Below are 20,787 nucleotides of genomic sequence, written 5' to 3'. Positions count from 1 at the left end.
ATTATTTTATTCTGAGGACAGGACAAGTATAAGAGTACCCTTTATTTGCAACAAGATTTTAATAGGGAGGAAAATACATAAGAGTTTAGTTAGTGGTACCACACCACACTAGTGATATTTTACAGAATGGAGCAAACCTGACTGCAATTACAATTTCCAACATATATACCGTAGTAGTTCTACAACTGGAAAGTTGCTGATGTCTGTGACATTCCACTGTAAATATAGGTGTTATTAAAAATTACAAATTGTCCTGTAATTACTTTGACAACCTCTTGAGCAGCAGCACCTATTAAAGTGAAGGGGAAAAAAGAATGACATTGGCAGGTAATTATATTTTAAAAAAACAAGAACAACATTATCTGGTTCAGATTTCAATATAACGATTAACCTCAGTCTGTCAAACTGTTTCAACGCTTTCCTGAATCAGAGCAAAAAGTGATTTGGTATTTTTTTTTCAATTCAATTTTTTAAAAAGGCATATGCATAAGTTTATGTAAATATTTATCATGTGAACTGGTGAAAAAGAAAGAAACTGATCTTTCTGAATTAATGCAAGAGAAGTGTCTACATCCCCTAACCTGATTTTTTTTCCTAATCAACCATTTTCCTAAAACACTTCCTCCCCTCCCATTCAAAAATCCCCTTTCCTTTCAAAAGAGATTATGCAATCCAGAGTCTGAGTATTGGAAAATTCAGGTGATAGAAAACTCTACGTTTTATTTCTTTAACAATTGAACAAGCTCTTAAATTTTATTTTATTGCTATAACCCCTTTTAATACCTCTATAAAAATACTGTGTTCACGTTTTCTTTGCAATTATAAACTCTTAAGAACCCCGATCTTGTCTTCATACATTTTTCTAAAGTACCATATACACCCATGGCAATATAATTTTCTTTAACCTTTAAAAAAAATCCAAGTTGTTTATATAACTAACACTTTAACTGTCACTGTAAGAAGACAAGCAAAAACAGTTAAGATTGCAATAATACTTCTATTATATACATTTCAAAATGATTTACATCTTGGTTATAAAATATTTATTGCAGCCTCAAATAAGGCAATGTTGGTTAGGTACAGATTTACAAAGTTTGCAGAGTTAGCAATGTCTACACTGAAATTAGAACTAAATTAAAATTAGTCATATTGTACTATTGTTTCTGTCAATGCTTCAGATTTTTATACTTTCACTAGTCATATATACACATAATAAATTTTATTTTAAACTAGAGTAATAAAAGTACAAGTAGTATAACTGGCCTAATAAGGTCATTAATTTTCCATTATTTCTTTTATTCCAGTCTGATCACTTTCTCAGACAACTTTTCCATATAGCATATGACACACCGACTTTAAAATGTTGCAGTACTAATGCAGTCTTTGTCTGCAGCCCATAGTTATTCCCTTTGCTCCAAATATACTGAAGAGGAATTCCATTAAAATAATAAAAATTGGGCTCAAAAATAGCTTGGTTGACAGTTCTAAACGGACCTGTGAAAATAAAGTGATATTCTTACCTCCCAAGAATGCAGCGATAGTATGTGGCTCAGCAGCTCCATAGCGACAACTAGATAGCAAAAAGTAGAATAATTAGTATTTTAGGGCAGTTTAAATAAACTAATGAAAGTGACATCTTATCATACAATACTTACAATTCATGGACATAATCATCCTTCACTGTTACAGACAGCCCATATTCCTGAAGAAAACCACTGAGGCAAGATTTCAATTTTCCAATATCATCTTCCACTTGGTAGTTATACACACCTAGGACAAAAATTATGAGCCATTTCTCCTCATTAGACTTTAATATGCCAGAGTTAACACATCCAATAATTTTTAAAATTCTACTATGATTACCTTGTTTGTTATTGTGGTCATTAACATTTTTATTCAAGTAACATACATTAATATTAAATTATAGCTCTAACAATACTGAACAATCAAATACCACTGATGATGATTTAGTATTCTGCTGAATGAACATCATCATGTAATTTAACTATAATTTTTACAAGCAATTAAAACCATCATCAATCTGCATTAATTTGTTAATCTTAAGAATGTGGTCACTTTGTAATATTTGCACAATAAATGTACTCTAGTTCAAGTATTTGCTTAATTATTTTTATAGTTTGTATGTACTACTGTATCATAAATTAGATTGTTATATTGCCTAGAGTGACTGATATGTATCGAAAACTATTGTAATAACCTACCTGGGTATCTACCATGCTGTTTATAAAATCTATCCACAGCTCGTAGCATTAAGTATAGCACTATTTCACTGTCTGGATTATCCATGCTTGAAACTGAAAATGATAAAAAAAACAAACCCACACACACACCTCAAAATACAGATTTTAAATTGGTTTAAAAATAAACTTGGAGATAGATGGAATGATAAAAATATTTCACATTTGCTTGAATGTAAAACACATTTTTTTTTTAATACAGTTTTGCCACCACACCCAGGGGCGGCTCTAGCGATTTTGCCACCCCAAGCACGGCGGCACGCCACGGGGGGCGCTCTGCCGGTCACCGGTCCCGCGGCTCCAGTGGACCTCCCACAGACATGCCTGCGGATGCTCCACCGGAGCCGCGGGATCAGCAAACCCTCCGCAGGCACGCCTGCGGGAGGTCCACCGAGCGCCTGCCGCCGCCTCCCGCCGGCAGAGCGCGAGCGCGCGGCATGCTGCCCCAAGCACGCGCTTGGCGTGCTGGGGCCTGGAGCTGCCCCTGACCACACCCCCCTGGGAGACAACTGAGAGGTCTCCCTTCAAGCTTTAGGGTATGGCTACACTTACGGTTTGCAGCGCTGGTAGTTTGCAGCGCTGGTGTGTGGCCACACTCACAGCTACCAGCGCTGGTGTGTGGCCACATTTGAAGCATTAGCAGCGCTGCTGGGAGTGATGCATTATGGGCAGCTATCCCAGCATTCAAGTGGCCACAACGTGCTTTTCAAAAGAGGGGGGTGGAGTGGGGTCTAGTGTGACAGGGAGTGGGGGGAGAGAGAGAGTGGATTTTTGGAGCCAACACTGTGTGTTTAGCTTCCTGACTTGAAAAATCAGAACATGTTTCCAACCCCTTAGTCTTAACTCTTAATTGCAAACAGCCTGCAGCCAACACGACTCCCCGCTGTTTCATTCCCTCCCTGCCTGCAATCTCATTTGATTGTTTACAGCCAGGTACAGATGATCACAGCAAACAGGAGCTCTGTTTGTTTTTTAGATAAGCGGCAACGGCAACGCGGAGCTCCACACGGAGCTCGTTCACAACAAAACAAAGAGAGGCTGCATAACAAAACAAAGAGAGTAATTTATAAAAGCATTCTGGGATACATCCTTATACCCTGGAGGCCAATCACAGCGCTGGTGTGTGGCCACACTTGATGACCAGCGCTGCAGCACTAGCGCTGGAATCCTTATTCCCCATGCGGAGTGAGGTGTACGGCCAGCGCTGCAGCCAGGGAGTTGCAGCGCTGGAAGTGCCCTGCAGGTGTGGCCACTTACTAATTGCAGCGCTGGTGGAGGCTTTCCAGCGCTGCAAATCGCCAGTGTAGCCATACCCTTAGTGATGGATTGTTTAGATATGTAAGTGACGAAGTATACTAAATGTTATGTACCCATACTTTTTTATATCATCTCAGTTTGGAGCTGTCCACCTGTTCCTACTTCAACTCCACCAATGCCAACAATTGCTTGGTTGTGATATTTATGTCGAGTCACAATTTGAGTTTCATAATTACACTTGGCAGAACTTTATTTTTTTATAATTGTGATCGATAAAATATTTGTGTTGATTTAAATGTACACAGTTACAGGAAATTATGGGGGGGAGGTCGGACAATTATTTTCATGACAGTAAGCATTGAGAGTCAAAAAGTTAAACTTTATAACCATTAAAACACAAATTGTCAACATTACATCAAAATACAGAAAGTAAATATCCTTAAGTCAAACTCTTACTTCAAGATTTTTCTTATCTGCTTAACCGTAAATTTTGATTTTTAAATCAATCAATGGGACTATTTTTTTGGTTCATTTTCATTTTTGAAATCAGTGTTTACCCACACAAATCTAATCCTGCCAAGCCTATTTATAATGTATATTTACAGAAGAAACACTAAGGGCAATAATTATATAATAAATGGAAGTCTGCTTAAGATAGGCACAAAAAATGATGTATGGACAATGCATATTAAACTTTTTAAATGTAAAATTAAACAAGTTCCTGAATTATTGTACCCAACATAATATGAACCAGTTCAAGGAATTTTACTTATGTACTTTGTGAATGCGATAAACAAAACAATTCTTTTGTCCAAAACATTATAAGACAAGACTGAAAAGACACACACTAAACCTGCTGTTTCCCTTTTAGTATTTACCTCGGAATTTGGAGTTATGTATGTTTGAAAAGTCTGTAGCAGTTATGTGCCTAATTTTTATTAGATGATACTTTGCCACAATTTATTCACAAAATACAACAACTGTCAGTAGCTAAAAAAAGATAAATAAGTATTTGCTAATGAGGAAGAACCTTTCTAGCTCCTGTTACAAAAAACTTAAGTCAGACAGGAGAGAATATAATTTAAAGACTATAACACCTTGAAGACGATGAATGTTTTACTTACATGGCTGCTGAAGAGAAAATATCTGCCAGGGAAAACTACCACACACATTAATTCAGTGGCTTATCTTTGAGCTTTTAAAACAAAATTGTCATAAAAAATATTTTTTAAATTATGCTTTGAAATATATACAATATGTATTTTCTGTTTAAGTATGGAGTCATGATAAAAGAAAAAAGGTTCAAAGAAAAACTACAAATAAATAAAAATAAGTCCTTACTAATTTCATCCTTGTTAAATGTATTTAAACCATACTCTTCAGACAGGGATCTACACCGCACTACTCGAAGGAACGCTGAGTTGCTGCCTGAACACAGAAAAGAAATATTGGAGCACTGGTTAAAAGGGTGCATCCGACGAAGTGGGTATTCACCCACGAAAGCTCATGCTCCAATATGTCTGTTAGTCTGTAAGGTGCCACAGGACTCTTTGCTGCTTTTACATATCCAGACTAACACGGCTACCCCTCTAATATTTTCTTCAGGCATTTTAGAATTTACTTAGTTAAACAGTGTACTGTAAATCTATCACCAACTGATGTTATTTTAGTTTTTAATTGTATTTCTTCAGTGGTGCAATGTAATAAAATCTTTTAGACAAGTAATTTTTCTTTATAGGTCCATGAAGGGAAACAGTTTTATTAAAATGTTCTATATTTGTGTACTTCAAAATTCCAATCATGTTGCCTATTGCACTGTGATAAGGATTGTCAATACATGTGGTACCAGACTCCAGAAAGCATGATGCCTCCTCCTCTTTTATGGTCATGTGTTGGACCACAGGCATCAGCCCCACATTTTCTTCCTCCATCCTCCCAAAAGCTGTTCTCTTTCCTAAGTTGCACTAAATAGTGCTGCTTCCTGCTCGCTCTATGGCTGCCTACTCTCTCTGTGGCAACAGGCAATCTAGAGAGCAACATTCTAAAAATCTGTAGTTGGGGATGGGCAAGAGTGAACCTGTGGCAGTGGTAAAATGACAGAAAGGGGAAGAAAAAAAACTAGACAGACAAATATGGATGAACATAGGGAAGGAGGAAAAAACACCACCTCAAACAAACCAAAAACTCTAAATACATGCCACAACTACAGCACTTCAAAAAACAACAAATACTTATAGTTTCAGACGGCTGCTGTTTTCCTTGTCAATATGCCCTAGTATTTATTAATATACAAGGGTAAAACAAACTTTGCCCAAATAAACAGTAGTTCTATCCAGAATCATCAGTAATTAATTTTATTTATTTTATTTTTGTGGGCATATAACGTTCAGGCATCTGCCTATAGCTTTCCATCCACCTTATTCTGACAGGCGCTAAGCACTTGCAACTTCTATTGAAATCAGTGGGAGATATAAGTGTCCATTACTTCTCAGGAAAAGGCACAACATTTGTAATACAAAAGAGATTCAAATACTGAGCTAGAGATTAATTTAGCTACATTGTGAATAATTTTAAGACTTCCTGAAATTTTGTATGTGCATAAAACAAGAATGATGTAATGCAAAATCCAAAGATACTTACAAAGCAATTTTAACTCTTTCTGTGAAATTGACTCTGGTGCCTGCAAAGGAATAAGAACGTGTTTGTTCCTGCACAAGACAATGGTTAGAAGATTTACATTTTCAAAATTATACTGAAATGGATGTTACATCAAATGCTAGCCAAGGAAGACTTATGTGTTCATATGTCCCTTTCACTTAACATTCTAAATAGTCACAGGAAAGTACAAACAATGCAGAAATACACACACTGTACGTATAGTGAAATCATATTAGAACTTTATTTAGTAAGACTCTTCATGTGGTAGTTAAGTCAGCTCTTTACTGTCCCTATTTTGCTCCTTTCCCCATTCTTTACTGACTACATAAAATATCATTGTCTTTTGAGAGAAATGAAATGAGGTTATAACATAACTACCTTGCCTATTGACTGTAACAATTTACCAGCATGGTTACCCACAGCAGCAGCATCTTTCTTTGCTTTTTCACGGTATCTGTAAAGGGTAAGAAATAGTTTTAATAGTTTAAACCGCAGTTTAAAGTTACAGTTTTATTTTAAGAGCCTAAAATTGAACAACACTTTTATCAATGCCCTCCATTACTATAATGCTGATTGTCTTTGAAGAAGAAACTCAAATACTTACACATTTTGCAATTTGATAAATTTACCCGAATCTGCTATCATATCAGGAATAGTGCCCCGAACAGGTAAATTTCCTTGCCCCTCTTTTGCTACAAATTCTTTTACAGCTCGAGCTAAAATCCAAAAGGAAGGCGTCTGCAAGAGTACAAATAGCAGTAATTTATTTTCCTTGTACACAAAAGTATTATCTGTAATAATATTCCTACACAAACATCTTATCCTTAGTTACTCTTGTTACCTGCTGTGTGAGATTGATGCAACGATCATCATTAAAAATGTCCTCAATACAACTTGGAATCTGTAAGAAAAAAAATACACACATGTATTTACCTAAGTTTCTTATTCAAGAATTGTCCCAAAAGTAATTATGTGGGCAATTCAATATCTAAATGACATTAGACTTTCTAGGCAAAAGTCATTTTTAATGAACCTCCATGAAAGAATCTGTCCCACTGGCTACAAATACTTTAGGATAAATTACCTCTTTACTATCATATTTAGGAAAGTGTCAATTGCTAAAAGTGTAGGCTTCTAATTAACCCAAACTTTACACACCAAATCTGACTTTAGCAACACCCTTGCAATTTCAATGAGAACTGGAGAGGATTTAAGAAATGGAAACATTTGCCCCTAATGTTAGGAATTACATACATTTAACAAGGGCATCATTTCAGAAAAATTCTGGGGGCAGGAGGAGGGGGAAAAATGTGTCAGCATACAGACCATTTAGCAACACAAATAAAAAAAATTGGGCAATTATTGCTTTCCTAATGACTGCATCCAAAGTCGGGGAAAAGGGAGAAATACGACTGTCCCCAACCCCATAGCAAATGATGCTCCTAGAATGTAGTTTTGTTTATGTCCACACTAATATTATTGGAGTTTTGTTCCAGCAAACATTCCTTTAGCCCTTCATAAATCAATACAGTATGTTAACTGGGGAGTAGACCAGTTCTGCAGTAACCTGAGGCTTGCTAATACATGTGAGTTGGACGTGTTTTTAAGAAAAGCTTAACACTTCAAGTACACAAGACCATGCAACAATGCTTTCCAAAACATACATAGTTTGTTATAAGAAATCCATAACCCTCTAAAAACTTTCTGTAGATCTGTTGATTTAGGTTAAGAAAGAACTGGTAAGTTCTATGCAAATGAATACTTTAAATTTAATAAGCTGTAAATTTTATTTCACTCAATTCTTTTAAACACTCATGAAAGTACTGCATGTTCACCTTAAGTGATACTGTGGAAATGCTTTTGACACTGATTTGGAAGACTGTTCTACTATCTGACTTCACTACGTATTTTTAATGAATTAACTCCTCAGCAAGGAGCACAAGGCCTTTAACATTAGTTAAGCAGCAGAGCTTAGAAGAAGGAACATTTCTCTGATACAAACACCCAATTTTCATAAAAAATAGTCATGTGATGATATCCAAAAGTAAGCCTTACTCTTCTTAATACATCCATACCATTTAAAAAAAAATTAGTTAATGCAGTGTTTATGAAAGTGAAGAAAAAATAGTTTAGCAAGTGGCTCCAATCAGGCAGCATGTGGACAGGTACTTTGTACGTTTCCCAATACAACTGTGCCATTGTATTATAGCCCAACTGGAACTACCCTTTTGTGCACATACTACTGGTCCTGCCAAATTGTTCCAAAATGTTTGTTTGGTTTATAAAGAGAATAAGAGGAGGTCATCAAAATAACTTTGACTTTAGGTCTGCTGTGGAATTTTTGTTCTGAAAAAACAATGATACTATCAAAAGATACATGGTCCCCTTAGCTCTTCAAATGCATTATGTTCTATCATTTAAAACTTAATAAACTACTTTTACCTTAGTAACATTTAGTGCTGTGTTTACATTTTTTATAGCTTCTTCAAAGTTCTCTTCATCTTCTGGGATCCCATTTTCATTCTTTAAGATTCCTGTTTGAAAAGAAACAGGAAACACAAGCAATAATACAAACTCTGCCTCCCACATTACATTTATGTCCTGGCAACACATCAGATTTTCTCTTGGAGAATCTGTGACATATCACTGTTCTAGTTCTGTCATCACAAAACATATATACATCACCACATTAAGAGACAAAAACGGCTACCTTCTCCCTCATCCATGTGTACAAATATTTTGATATAGTATTAAAAATACTTTGTGCTCATGATGTCTTCCATGGTAAGATCTCACAAGTTCATGTTATGAACATTAATGAATTAAATGTCACAATGTATAGGATGTAGGGGAAATGCTATCACCAGTTTTACAGATAGAGAAACTAAGGCACAGATGGAGCATGTGATTTGCTCACTATTGTATAGAAGTTCAAATCAAAGTCTGTAACAGAATCCAGAGGTCCTGAATTTCTGTCCAGTGCTTTAATCACTACACAGATATAGATATATGAGACCATCATTTCTCTCACGTACAACTTTCTTTATCTTATACTTATCAAAATACTTCTGGTGTCTGTAAAGTGACTTGCAGGTTATGAAACACTGAAGATCTCCCTTTACTTGACACACAACAAAAATATAGTTGAACATAACTAACAGGAGATAAGAAAATGTTACTGACTGTAAATATCATTGTTAAAATTACTACTGTTTCACTTTAATACAAATGTTGAATAGAGTACTTACTCTAGGCTGCAGCAAAATCCAATTAGCATAAAACTCTGCACTTCAGTTCTATTAGGGAACCAATCTTTATTTTAATGCAAATAAATAATTTTTTGAATAACTTACAGTGATGTAAATAGGATTTAGATATCAAGAGAAAAACAAATCTGTTTGTTTGTACCAGAAACTAAGTCTGTTCATAACTGGAAATAACATGACTTTGTTTCTATGGCAACTTAAAATGCTTTATTTACATTTCTTTTAAAAATACTCTGTACATTTTCATGCTTGTGAAGGGTGCTAGATTGACAGCCCTTAACAGCCAAGTCCTCCATCCAAAGACTAATTACAATATGGTCACTAGATATGTACATTTCCCTATGCTACCCATTAATGGGTCTCTCTATAGAATCACCACCTCTAGGGATGAGAAAGTAATTCAACCTCCATGCTCATCTTAATCCTTGACCTTTCTAATGATGCTGTTAAGAAAATAACAACTTTGGAACTGATTTGTATGTGTGCATTAGCACTCACATACATGTGCACGCATGAGAGATGTGGACACAACCATTTGAAATGGGTACAAACTTATTTCACATTGGCCCATGAGCCAACAGATATTTTTCAGGCTGGTTTTATACCAATGACATAGCCTCTTAATTCCACTAATAAGGAAAACCCAGAGCCCTACTTTAGCAAAATTTTAATGTTAGGCAAAGGTAGATGTTTTTCAAAAAGTTAGCATTTGTCTTTTCTTTCAAGAACTGCAATAGAATGAAGGTGCTTGCCTTTGCTTAGAAAAAGAAACAAGTATTACCAGATGGCTTCATAAGCCGACTCAGGATCCTAAGACACACCTATTCAAGAAATCATGAATCTGCATTGATGTAAGTTCAATTTCAAGCCACAGTGACAAGTTGTGTCTTGTATGTCTTTTCATAGTAGCCGAAATGCCCGTATCATATATTACCTTGTCTAATCAGCTCTCTGAAGGCTTCCTTTTCTTTGTAATTCCTAGGTATCTGCTCACTTTTCTAAATTTAAAGTATAAATAAAAGATAGATTAATATAACAATTATCCTGTCACATGACTGCCTTCTAGATAGTTTGTGTCAAAGTTAATACACATATATTTGTGTTTCAGTAAGTGGTAAAGGAAACATAGGGTAAAAAACAAACCAGACACTTTTTCAGTAGTTACAGGCTTCATTCAGTGCCCCCAAAATAAATCTTTGGACACTGTTCAATGTGGTACTTTTTATCACCTGTCCAATTCTTTTTTACTCCCAAGTGATCTAGTTTGGAGTCAGATATACTTTCATTAAAAGCCTACATTAGAAAGTCTGGATGCTATATATTTGATTCATGATAAGACATTATCAACATACCTCACTGTACCATTTTGCTAAATACTTTGCTACAATCACAATCCATGGAGTGTGACTATGGTCCTGCAATGAACAAACAGAAAAAAAAATCTGTAATGGACAATTCTGAAAGTAGTTAGAAATAAATTATTTCTTTAAAGATGACAGCTCTGTATGTTAGATTACCACAGTTTTAAAATCCTATAATATTGAGGCACCATAGGAGAGTTAAGAACAACATTTCTGATTCAATAAAGTTGCCTAGCTTTGGACAATGCCTGTAACATTATGTAAACAGATTCTACAATTAAATGAAATTTCAAATAAGTTTGTCAGGGATGGGATGGTGTCCCTAGCCTCTTTGCCAGAAGCTGGGAATGGGCGACAGGGGATGGATCACTTAATGATTACCTTTTCTGTTTATTCCCTCTGAAGCACGTGGCATTGGCCACTGTCAGAAGACAGGATACTGGGCTAGCTGGACCATTGGTCTGACCAACTATGGCCGTTCTTATGTTTGTCATATATCAAATAAATCTTAAGAAGGGGGAGCAAATAAATACTAATTGTCTATAAAAGTTATGATGTGCTCAGTTTTGAACTTTTACAAATAACCCAGGAAGTAATTTGATGGTAAAAAATGCATTATATAGTTTAAAATCTAAATCTGAGAACTACAAATTGCACAATTATTTAGAACTGTCCTGCATGTGGATTTAATAATTTTAATTAAGTTTAAGCCCTCTTAGATGCAAAGGTCTAGTATTATCATTAGGGTAGTGACCAGATGTTATTCTTTTGATAGGTTAGGGCAGGAAAAAGGAGATTAGACATAGACCAGCCCTACTACAGGAAAGCTAAAGGTCTTTCTTTTTCACATTGCAACTCCCCCTGTACTCTCTTTGGAAAGTAAGACCTGCTGCTAAAACTGTGACAGGAGCATTAAATTTGCATTTCCACAAGTGAAAGATTTAGGCCACAAATCACTGTTTATAATCTTCCTCCCCAATTTACATTTAAAAATGCAGACCAATTCATACCCCTAGGTTCTGTCAGTACTCACATATACTATAAATATCATACAGTAATCCGATCCAAAGTTTATATTTTTTAATTTGTAGCTTTGGGATTTGCTGTTTGAACTGAGAGTTCCAGACAATCAGGGCTGGCTCTACTGTTTTCGCCGCCCCAAACAGCGAGCCGAATTGCCGCGAACGACGGGGGCAGTCTGTGCGCCCTCAGAGCGGCACGCACGTTTCCACGGCAGCAGCAATTCGGCGGAGACAGAAGCTGCGCCGCCGTGGACAGCTGAACATAGAAACTGCCGCCGAATTGCCGCCGCGGCGGAAACGCGCATGCCACCTTAACGGCGCACAGACTGCCCCCGCCGTCCGCGGTGGCAATTCGGCGCACTGCTTGGGGGCAAAACACACACCGACTGCCGCCCCAAGCACCTGCTTGGAAGGCTGGTGCCTGGAGCTGGCCCTGCAGACAATCATTGTCAAAAACCATTTTTGCTTTCCTCCTTAACTGGGGATGGTCACACTGCACAAAGATAAAATAGAGGGTTTGATAAAATAGAGCAAAATGGTGGTTTCGATTTTACCTCTGCACTCTCCTAATCTTGGTGCTGCCCTGTGAAAGCCATTCTATCTGCCCTCAGGATGCTCTAATTTGTACTGGGTTGCAAAGAGTACAGGGGTCAAAGACACAGCCAAGAATTGGCATAGCACAGGACATACCAACTACACCCTCTTTCCTCCTCTAGCCATAAAGGGGACAAATTATGCAAGAGACTTCACATTGGCTCTGTGCCATCAATTACCATATTTTTATGGCCAGATTACACTAATCCCACCTAACATAAGGAAGGATGTTTCCCAAAAATGTGGCTTCAGAATGCTTACTATGTGAAGTGACATTTACAGCAGCACACACAAAGTTTGGTATTTTAACTCACAATTAGCTTTTGCGATAGCCAAATTCACTGACGGCATCAAACTCTTAAAAAAAAAAAAAAAAAAGGACCCTTTGGCTCCAATCCTGCAACCATCTCTGCACAGGGAGGGCTCTGTGCAGGAGGAGAGACCCATGCGCATGGAATTACTTGCAAGAATAGGGCCTATTTTGAATGTGTTTTAGAATGCAAGTCTCGTGCCAACCTTTTTTTCCATATGATCCAAGTCATAAGACTGCATATGTTCCCTCAGCTCTGGAAATGGGTTGTCCAGTCTCAGATCTTCTAATGCATTGTCTGGATGAGATTCCACGACTGCCAAAGAGTTACACAAGATAATTTAATTTGAAAGATAAACAAGACAGATTGTAAACTACAAAATATAGCAGTAAATATTCAGTGCTTGGGTAGTTATGTGAGTCCCACTAGCATAATTACACATTAATGGAAGTAGTGCCTCATTGTAAATGTATTCTATAATATAATGCAGTATAGTATTGGACAAAAGTCTCCCTTCTGATGCATCATTGGGTTAATTACTTGTTGCATGCAATTTTCAGTAAGTCATTTCCATGGCTAGAATGATTTTTTAGGGTGGGAAATTCCAACTGAAAATGACAAGGTTATTAACTAACACTAAATACTTCACAGGATAAAAATGAAATAGTTCTTAAAATATATAAATGTCATCTACATAAACACCACAACTAAAACTTCTAGAAAAGAGCTTTCAATTCCACCTTTAAATCCATCTGAGTCTAATTTCTAAAGAAATCTCTTACCTGGATGTTCCTTAATAATAATTCTCATATAGCCAACTAGTCCATAAGTCCTACAGACTAACAGAGGGATGTTAGCATTCCAGAGAATTTCAGCTAAACGCACCAATATACTGAAAATAAAAATAAAATGACTCTTAGAACATAAGAGATAATCAGGTATGCAACAATAATTTAAAAAAAAACAACACTGTTTCCCACATGAGAGGCATTCAAAGGTAAAAATATAACATGATCAAAAGGATGTCATAAATGTATATGAAATAAGATCAGAAGAGATTTTAAAAGTTACAGCAAAAAGACATCATCAGATTATTTATAGCCATTGGCGCTTTAGCGTTGCATTGTTTTCTATGGTCCCAAACTTTTAAAAGGTCAGTTTAAAAAAAAAAAAAAAAGAACGTAGGCAAATAAAATAATTGGAAAGAAAGAGATCAGTTGGATCCACAAATTGTGAAGTGGAACTCCTAATAGACAATCCTGACAAAGCTTCTGGTAGAGCCACATGGAATTCTTCTTACTAAAGTAATGTGTGGCAATACAATTATGTTCACAGTTAGAAAAGAGGGAGTTGGATGGGTGATAAAGAGACCTTCACGAAGACTTGAAGGTATCACGGATCCCATTACATGTGAGGCCTCAAATTAGATGACTAAATTGACATAGCTATGGTGAATTAGGAAGAACTCCCTCACTAGAAAGAAGTACTCAACATTTAAGTGAATTTGAAGACTGTGCCTACCAAGTCAATACAAGAACTTAAAAAAAAAATGGTGTATTAACATACAAAAGGTATAATGAAAATCATCATCATAAAGCTTTCCTGTCTATAAATGTTGCATGTGACAGCAAAAAGGGCAATGTTGCTTCACATAAATTATATTTTCCCATAATAAAGCTGCAAACAGAACTGTAGTTGTAAGAAGACTAAAAAAATCTGAACAGGACTCTACCTTTCTGGTAACTGGGTTGCAACCACTAAATTAAACCGACAGAAAAATGAAGGATCATTGTCTAGAAGTTTGTCCGGACTCTAAATAAAAGTAAAAAAAATATTCACATATATTGGAACATAAATTTTGCTTTATCTCAGAAAGACACAAGAATATCAAAAGTTAAAGTGAACATATGTATTCAACACTGGAGTTGAATTCAAAATGCTAGATGTGGCTTCAAAATGCTAGGTGTGACTTCTGAATCTTTATTATCACTAAGTACAAATGTTATTTACGTATATACATAAATGAACTTGACCCACATAATTTAAGATCTTATTTCCAGATCTGTATTACCATAAATTCTTACACTGCAATGACAGATACAGATAAATTTGTAACTAATTACTTTATTTTGCCATGCACTTAAACACCAGAACGTGGATAGGAATTCAAGGATACAAACCTCTTCCACAAAATTTCCTGAAACATCATTATTTAATTCTTGTAAGAGCTCTGTGGCACTTTGGGCTCGGTTCTGTTTTAAAACAATTAAAAATATACCTGTTTAAACATATCTATAATTTACATTTTGGTTTTGTGTTTTACATACCTTACTAGTAGTATATATGCTGTATTACAAGTAAGTACATTATGGAATATTGATATAGTTTAACTATTTCAAACCTCACATTCATCTTAAAATCACTATGTAATAGCAAGGATTTTGTTTGAGCCAGACTGTACTTTACTTTAAAAAGATAGTCTAAACATTGAAAAATGTAATAACTGGCTTATATCTAATTTTAAAAATCACTGTACTGGAATCACGGTAAGCTCCTGATGCAGCTTTCTTAAGCACTGTTAAGTTAAAAGCTAAGCAAGCTCTAATGAAACTCAGAGCAGTGAGTGATGGCAAGAAGATTGTGAAGTGAGAAAGAGCTACTAAAGATACTTACAATGGAGGAAGGAAACTGCAGAAGATGAGGTCAAAGGATTGGGGGAGGGAAGAAGAGTGACACAAGGGAAGATAAGGAACAGCACCTACTAGCAGGTGAGGTAATTAACTTTAGGTAGATGGCACAAACCCAACTAACACTACAAAATGCAAGTCAATGTTCTTTTAGATAATGTAGGTCCCCCCCCTCATTTTAAATCTTTTGTAAATAATGGTTTTACAAAATCTTTTCTACTGATAGACTAGAAACAATAGTGATGAACAGAGACAGAATAAAACTTTTAAGTGTTTTTCTAAGTTAATAAAACTGCCCCCTACTCCTCTCCACTCAGAATTTTATTGATTTATCAAAGTTTTAAAAAACAAACAAACAAAAACAAAAAAACCCAGAAAGAGGTAAGACTCCTTATTACCTCCTCCATCTCTCTCCCCGCTCTAGTGCGCACACACTTCCTCCACTCTCACAGACATTGAAACATCTTCCCGATTCTCCAGCTTTTCCCTCTGCCTGAGTGACCTCATTCCATCTCCTAAGCTTCCTAGTCCCCTCAACCTCTCGTTTTCAAGAGGCTTATTCCCCTCCCAATTCAGCCTTGGTCTTCCTCCTCTTAAAAATTCACCATGGGCCCTGAATCCCCTTCAGATTATCATCCACATTCTCTTCTCCCATCTCCAACAATTATCTACAACCATCTTCTTGAGTTTCTTTCCTTAAGTTCCATTCCACACGCTATGCTTCTGCCCTCACTATTCCAGTGAAACCGCTCTAACCCAGGTTTCTAATTTCTTACTAGACATAACACAGGCCTAGTGCTCCTTTCCCACATCTTGAGTCCCTCTGACAGTGTCAACCATATCCTCCTCTTGGAATATTTTCCTCTCCTAGTTGTCTTACTACCTCTTATTGTTCTTTCAGTGGGTCCTCATTCCCCCGCCCCACCCCACACTTCAGTTTTTGGTGGGGGCCTCCCTGGGCTCTATCCGTCCCTCCCTTCTGTACTTGATATCTTTTTTTTATTGATGACAAATCCACCTGTCCACCCTGGACTTGTCTTCCTCCATCAAGGTTAAGTCACAGCAGTCTTTTCAACATCTCCTTGTGGGCATCCAGCCACCAATTTAAACTCAACAGGGCCAAAACTGGGCTTTTGTTCCCACTCATCTCCTGGAGCTCTGTTCTCCTCACTCACTACTACAGAAGAAAGGAATTTTTTATCCATGTATGTCTAACTTTCATTTTATACACAATCACTCTCTCAAGATACTTACAAACCGTGTTTAATATTGCTTTACCTGGCCAATATTGCTTCTTTGTAGAAAGAAACTGAAAAAAAAGAGACAGTAGAAAGTGACATTAATAACATCTTTCACAAAACTTAAGCTTTTAAGTTTCCCTACAGTGCAGAACATATTATATAGCTTCATGCAGGGCAGAAGGAGTCCTTTAATATCTATTTCCATCAATTATTAATTTATTACATCTTTAACATGACTTCTTTTAAAACAGTCTTTTTGAATCTTGTAAAGTCAGATTTTTAAAGAAGCCTTATCCCAGTCCCTAAGGCCCCCCAATCTGCAAACTCTGTAGCACATGCAGAATTTCACTCTCCCAGTAAGGAACTCATTGTAAGTGAATTTTCATCCTGCTAAATTCTCCATGCAGAGGGATCCCTATGCTCACGGAGCCCTTCTCAAGTCAACAGAGCTTCATGTGGGCACAAGAGTCTGCCTGTACCTTACAGGACCAAGGCCTAAGTTATTACCATTAAATAGCTACACAGAGTCCACAGAAGTTGCTTTTTGATGTAAATCTACATATATTGTTTTATTTATGTAAGGGTTTCTATTCTTTCCCTAACTGCATGCATTTTTCAGGAGTTATGGAAGCATACTGAAGGAACAGTACTCTGCTTCCTTCTCCAGAGCCGAAGAACTCCGTGTAGCTTCAAATCTTCTACCTTCCACCAACAGAAGCTAGTCTAATAAAAGATATTACCTGACCTACCTTGTCTCTCTAAATAAAAGTAGTAAGTTTTAATGACAAAACAGTTTAAAAGCCATGAAACTAAATTTAGATATATAAAAAAGTTTGTGGATTCTTAAGTCACTGTAGGAGAGTAAAATATTCACTACACTTCCTTGGTGGGTTTTTTTTTTGTTTGTTTTTTTAAAGAATATGGTCTTTCCAACTAATGAATTTAAAAATTGGAAATTTCTTATTAATTGCCCTATTAACACATAGTACATTTCACAACTATTCAAAAATCCACTCCCCAAAACAAAATAGCCAGTTTGTTTTGAGCATAACTTCTACAGTTACATAAAGTTAACCATTATTTTTAAACAGCACATAGTAAAACTACCAAAACCTTATCACTGCTGAACTTGTGTAGAAAACTGATAGTAAACCTACTTATTTCCGACATCTTCTCCGGTGACTTGATTCCCATCAACAATCGTAAATGAGCCAATACCTTGAAAATAATACAGTAAGAAATATGCACTCAATTATTCAAACTGAAATTCTTCCTAAAATTTAGGATTGAAATTTATTCACCTGGTAGTACTAAATTTTTGAGGATTTCAGTTCCTGTGGCTGTTGCATTTATCACACAAACATGAGCAGCTTCTAAAGCTTCTTGTCCATGATCACCCCACAACCTACCAAGCAAGAAACACAGAAGCATTCAGAGGAAAAGGTAACTTGTGGTAACAAATACAGTTTCAATGGCAGTGAGAATCTGATGTCACAGTCCATGTGGTTTAGCATACCATTTCTCCACACACTATTAAGTCGTGTATCTAGGAGCATGATTTACACTGGGAGTTTTGTCACTGACTTCAGCGAGGCCAGGATTTTACCTTTAGTCCCTTCAGATGTGGGGAAAAAATGTCTATGGAGAAGACAGAGCAAAAGATTCCAGACTGTCAAGCAACAGTTAAAACCATTCATATTGTCCTGTGAGACTTAAAAAATAAACTCCTGAACTGCAAGTGTTTTCAGACATGCTCCTCTCTCACTGCTGAAGATGTGTGTCTTCAAGATGCAACGTATTCTGTATGGTGACCCAGTACATATTTTTTTAAAGCTGTTTCCAAAGCATTATTTGGCCAAACACCCAATTAGCTTATACACCTGCTCTGGGTTTTTGTTTTAAAGACAAACTCTAGCATATATGGCTATAGAGAGATAATTTCCAAACATGAACCAAAAATGTTTTCCTGCAGACCTACAGCTCTAGCACCTCTGCTGCTATTCAGAGTAAAAAAGGTATGGAAGAGTCTCATTAATTTTCACTCCTATTATTGGAAATTAGGGAGCAATGACTTTCTCAAGAATCAAGTCATTTTCACCCCAGTACAAGTTTATTAAACTCTGAGGATAAGCAGACAGTGGAGCTACTGACTAGAGAGGCAGACTCAAAAATTAAAGTGGGGAGAGAAAAGTAGCTTAGATTTTTTAAGTGATGTGACAGGTAAATACGCCCTCCCCAATTTGCAGTCTTAACAGTAGTTTTTTTTTCTTTGTTTTTTTTAAAACAAAACCTTTTGGAATATTGACAACAGTTCAATTCCCACGCACTTTATAATATCGATTTAACTATTGACACAAAATGGATTTTTAAAAGACTCCAGTTATAAAAGCATGAAATATGAACATCGTCTCCAAGAGTTCACTAATGAGCACTTTTTGGATTATAGAAATAAACGAGGCAGTATGGACACTTGTGATCAGAGCTGGTCGAAAACTTCTTCCCCTATGCCCCTCATTGGAAAACGTTGAGTTTCCAACAAAACCATGGCGTACCAAGCAGCAAAGAATCCTGTGGCACCTTATAGACTAACAGACGTTTTGCAGCATGAGCTTTCGATGAAGTGGGTATTCACCCACGAAAGCTCATGCTGCAAAACGTCTGTTAGTCTATAAGGTGCCACAGGATTCTTTGCTGCTTTGACAGATCCAGACTAACAGGGCTACTACCCCTCTGATAATGGAGTATCAAGCCATTTCAGTCCTCAAGGGCTTGCTTTTCCCAACAAAATCGTTTTTCACATCCTCAACCCCCCCGTTTTTCCCGAGGCCAGCGTGTGAGTGTGACCAGCCCCCTCCAGAGTAATGCCACCCCCCGTCGCAGCGGTGCGCGGCGCCGAGCTGCCCACACCCCCGCCTCTCGGGGAGCGCGTCGGACTGGCCCTGGACTCAGGGAAGCCGCCTGGAGCCAGGCGCCCCAGCCAGCGCGGGGCAGGCCGCGCGGGGACGGTCACTAGCCAGGCCGCGAGGCGCACCTCGGGGCAGGCGGCGCGCAGGGCCCCACAGCCTGGTCCCGCGGGCCCGGCAGGCGGCGGAGCCGGTCGCCCAGCCGCGCCCCCAGGAGAAGGGGGAGGGGCGCTGCGCCCCCAGCGGTCCAGGCTGTGGCCCCTCCCCGGCCTTGGGCCGGCCCAGGGCCTGCGAGCCGGCCGGGGGCGGCCCCCGCTACCTGAGCTGCCGGTCGTATCTCCGCTCCTTCATGCTGAGCCCGCCCTGCTGCGCCATGGTGCCGGGCCCGCCCGGCAAAACACCTGGGGTCCGCGCTGCCCGCGCTCGGCCACCGTCCGGAGTGGCCGCGCCGCCGTCACGGCGCATGCGCGATCGATCGGGACATGCTCAATGACGCCCGCTGAAGGCAGGGCTCTCCCTTTGCCCGTCTCTTCACCGGCAGGACGCAGAGGAGGGGTGGGCGGAGTCTGTGCAGGGGGCAGGAGAATGAAGCCCCTGGGGCGAGAGGAGGAAGCGAGCAGACTGGCAAAATTAGTGTGAAATTTTTGATAAATTTGATTTAACAAAACTGTAAGAGAATATGTTCCTGATGTAAAAAACCCCAAAGCAAATAAAAATAGCACATTTGTGCACAAGCATGTTAATATTCAGTGATAGCTCTGCAAGGACTACTGGATTTCTAAGAACTGACTCCGATTAAACGCTTTGCTGAACCTAGGCCTATGACAGTAGCATGTAGTATGACTACAAATGTGTGACACTAACAACAGGATGGGCACAACGTCGGGCTCATCCTACAAGTATTCAGTGTCAAACTTTGATTATTTTTAATATATAACTATGATGCATTTTCTAATAAATTATTAGTTTGCAGAAAGGTATTTGGAAGATAAAAATATGTACAAAGGGGACACCACACAAAAGACCCTGAATTTGTATACAAAGAAAAAGAGTAATTCACTTAATTAATCAAATAAGAAATTTGTTAGATATTTTTAATGAAGCTAGTGTAGATGGGAAGGTAAACAGGATGACTGGCATTATGTCATACAGTACAGTGGTATAAGTCACAGGTTTGATGTTATACATGAAATGTTTTGCTTATTGCATGAATAATAGGCTTAGTTTGT

The 20,787-nt window shown here is 37.8% G+C and overlaps 1 protein-coding gene across 2 annotated transcripts; it reads right to left on the bottom strand.

Annotated features, from left to right (window-relative positions):
* Positions 1-23: 23 nt before the first annotated feature.
* NAE1 (NEDD8 activating enzyme E1 subunit 1) lies at positions 24-20,073 on the bottom strand. Of its 2 annotated transcripts, XM_039503703.1 has the most exons (20): positions 19,878-20,072; positions 17,957-18,060; positions 17,813-17,873; positions 16,693-16,723; positions 14,908-14,979; positions 14,460-14,539; positions 13,510-13,619; positions 12,933-13,042; positions 10,792-10,854; positions 10,374-10,437; positions 8,616-8,707; positions 7,015-7,074; positions 6,778-6,911; positions 6,552-6,627; positions 6,156-6,195; positions 4,857-4,943; positions 2,223-2,315; positions 1,656-1,770; positions 1,521-1,570; positions 24-289 (listed from the first exon to the last, which is right to left on the bottom strand). In XM_039503703.1, exons 1-20 carry the CDS (start codon positions 20,021-20,023, stop codon positions 180-182), a joined length of 1,698 nt encoding a protein of 565 aa, XP_039359637.1. In that variant the 5' UTR covers positions 20,024-20,072; the 3' UTR covers positions 24-179. The 2 variants fall into 2 exon arrangements, with proteins under 2 accessions (XP_039359637.1, XP_039359638.1); XM_039503704.1 differs by lacking the exons at positions 24-289; positions 1,521-1,570; positions 1,656-1,770; positions 2,223-2,315 and adding an exon at positions 3,541-4,674 and having other exon boundaries at positions 19,878-20,073.
* Between the last annotated feature and the right edge of the window lie 714 nt (positions 20,074-20,787).

Source organism: Mauremys reevesii, linkage group 16, assembly GCF_016161935.1.
Source record: "Mauremys reevesii isolate NIE-2019 linkage group 16, ASM1616193v1, whole genome shotgun sequence".
NCBI classification, from domain to species: Eukaryota; Metazoa; Chordata; order Testudines; family Geoemydidae; genus Mauremys; species Mauremys reevesii.
The sequence above is the reverse complement of the archived record's forward strand: the minus strand, read 5'-3'. Positions and strand labels throughout refer to the sequence as shown.

Excerpts from the sequence above, each read along its gene's own strand:
- NAE1 (XM_039503703.1), bottom strand. The coding sequence starts at position 20,023 with ATGCGCCGTGACGGCGGCGCGGCCACTCCGGACGGTGGCCGAGCGCGG. Across the intron at positions 14,540-14,907 it reads CAGGAAATTTTGTGGAAGAG|AGTCCGGACAAACTTCTAGA; the intron begins GTTTGTATCCTT and ends ACTTTTATTTAG. Across the intron at positions 7,075-8,615 it reads CAGCACTAAATGTTACTAAG|ATTCCAAGTTGTATTGAGGA; the intron begins GTAAAAGTAGTT and ends TTTTTCTTACAG.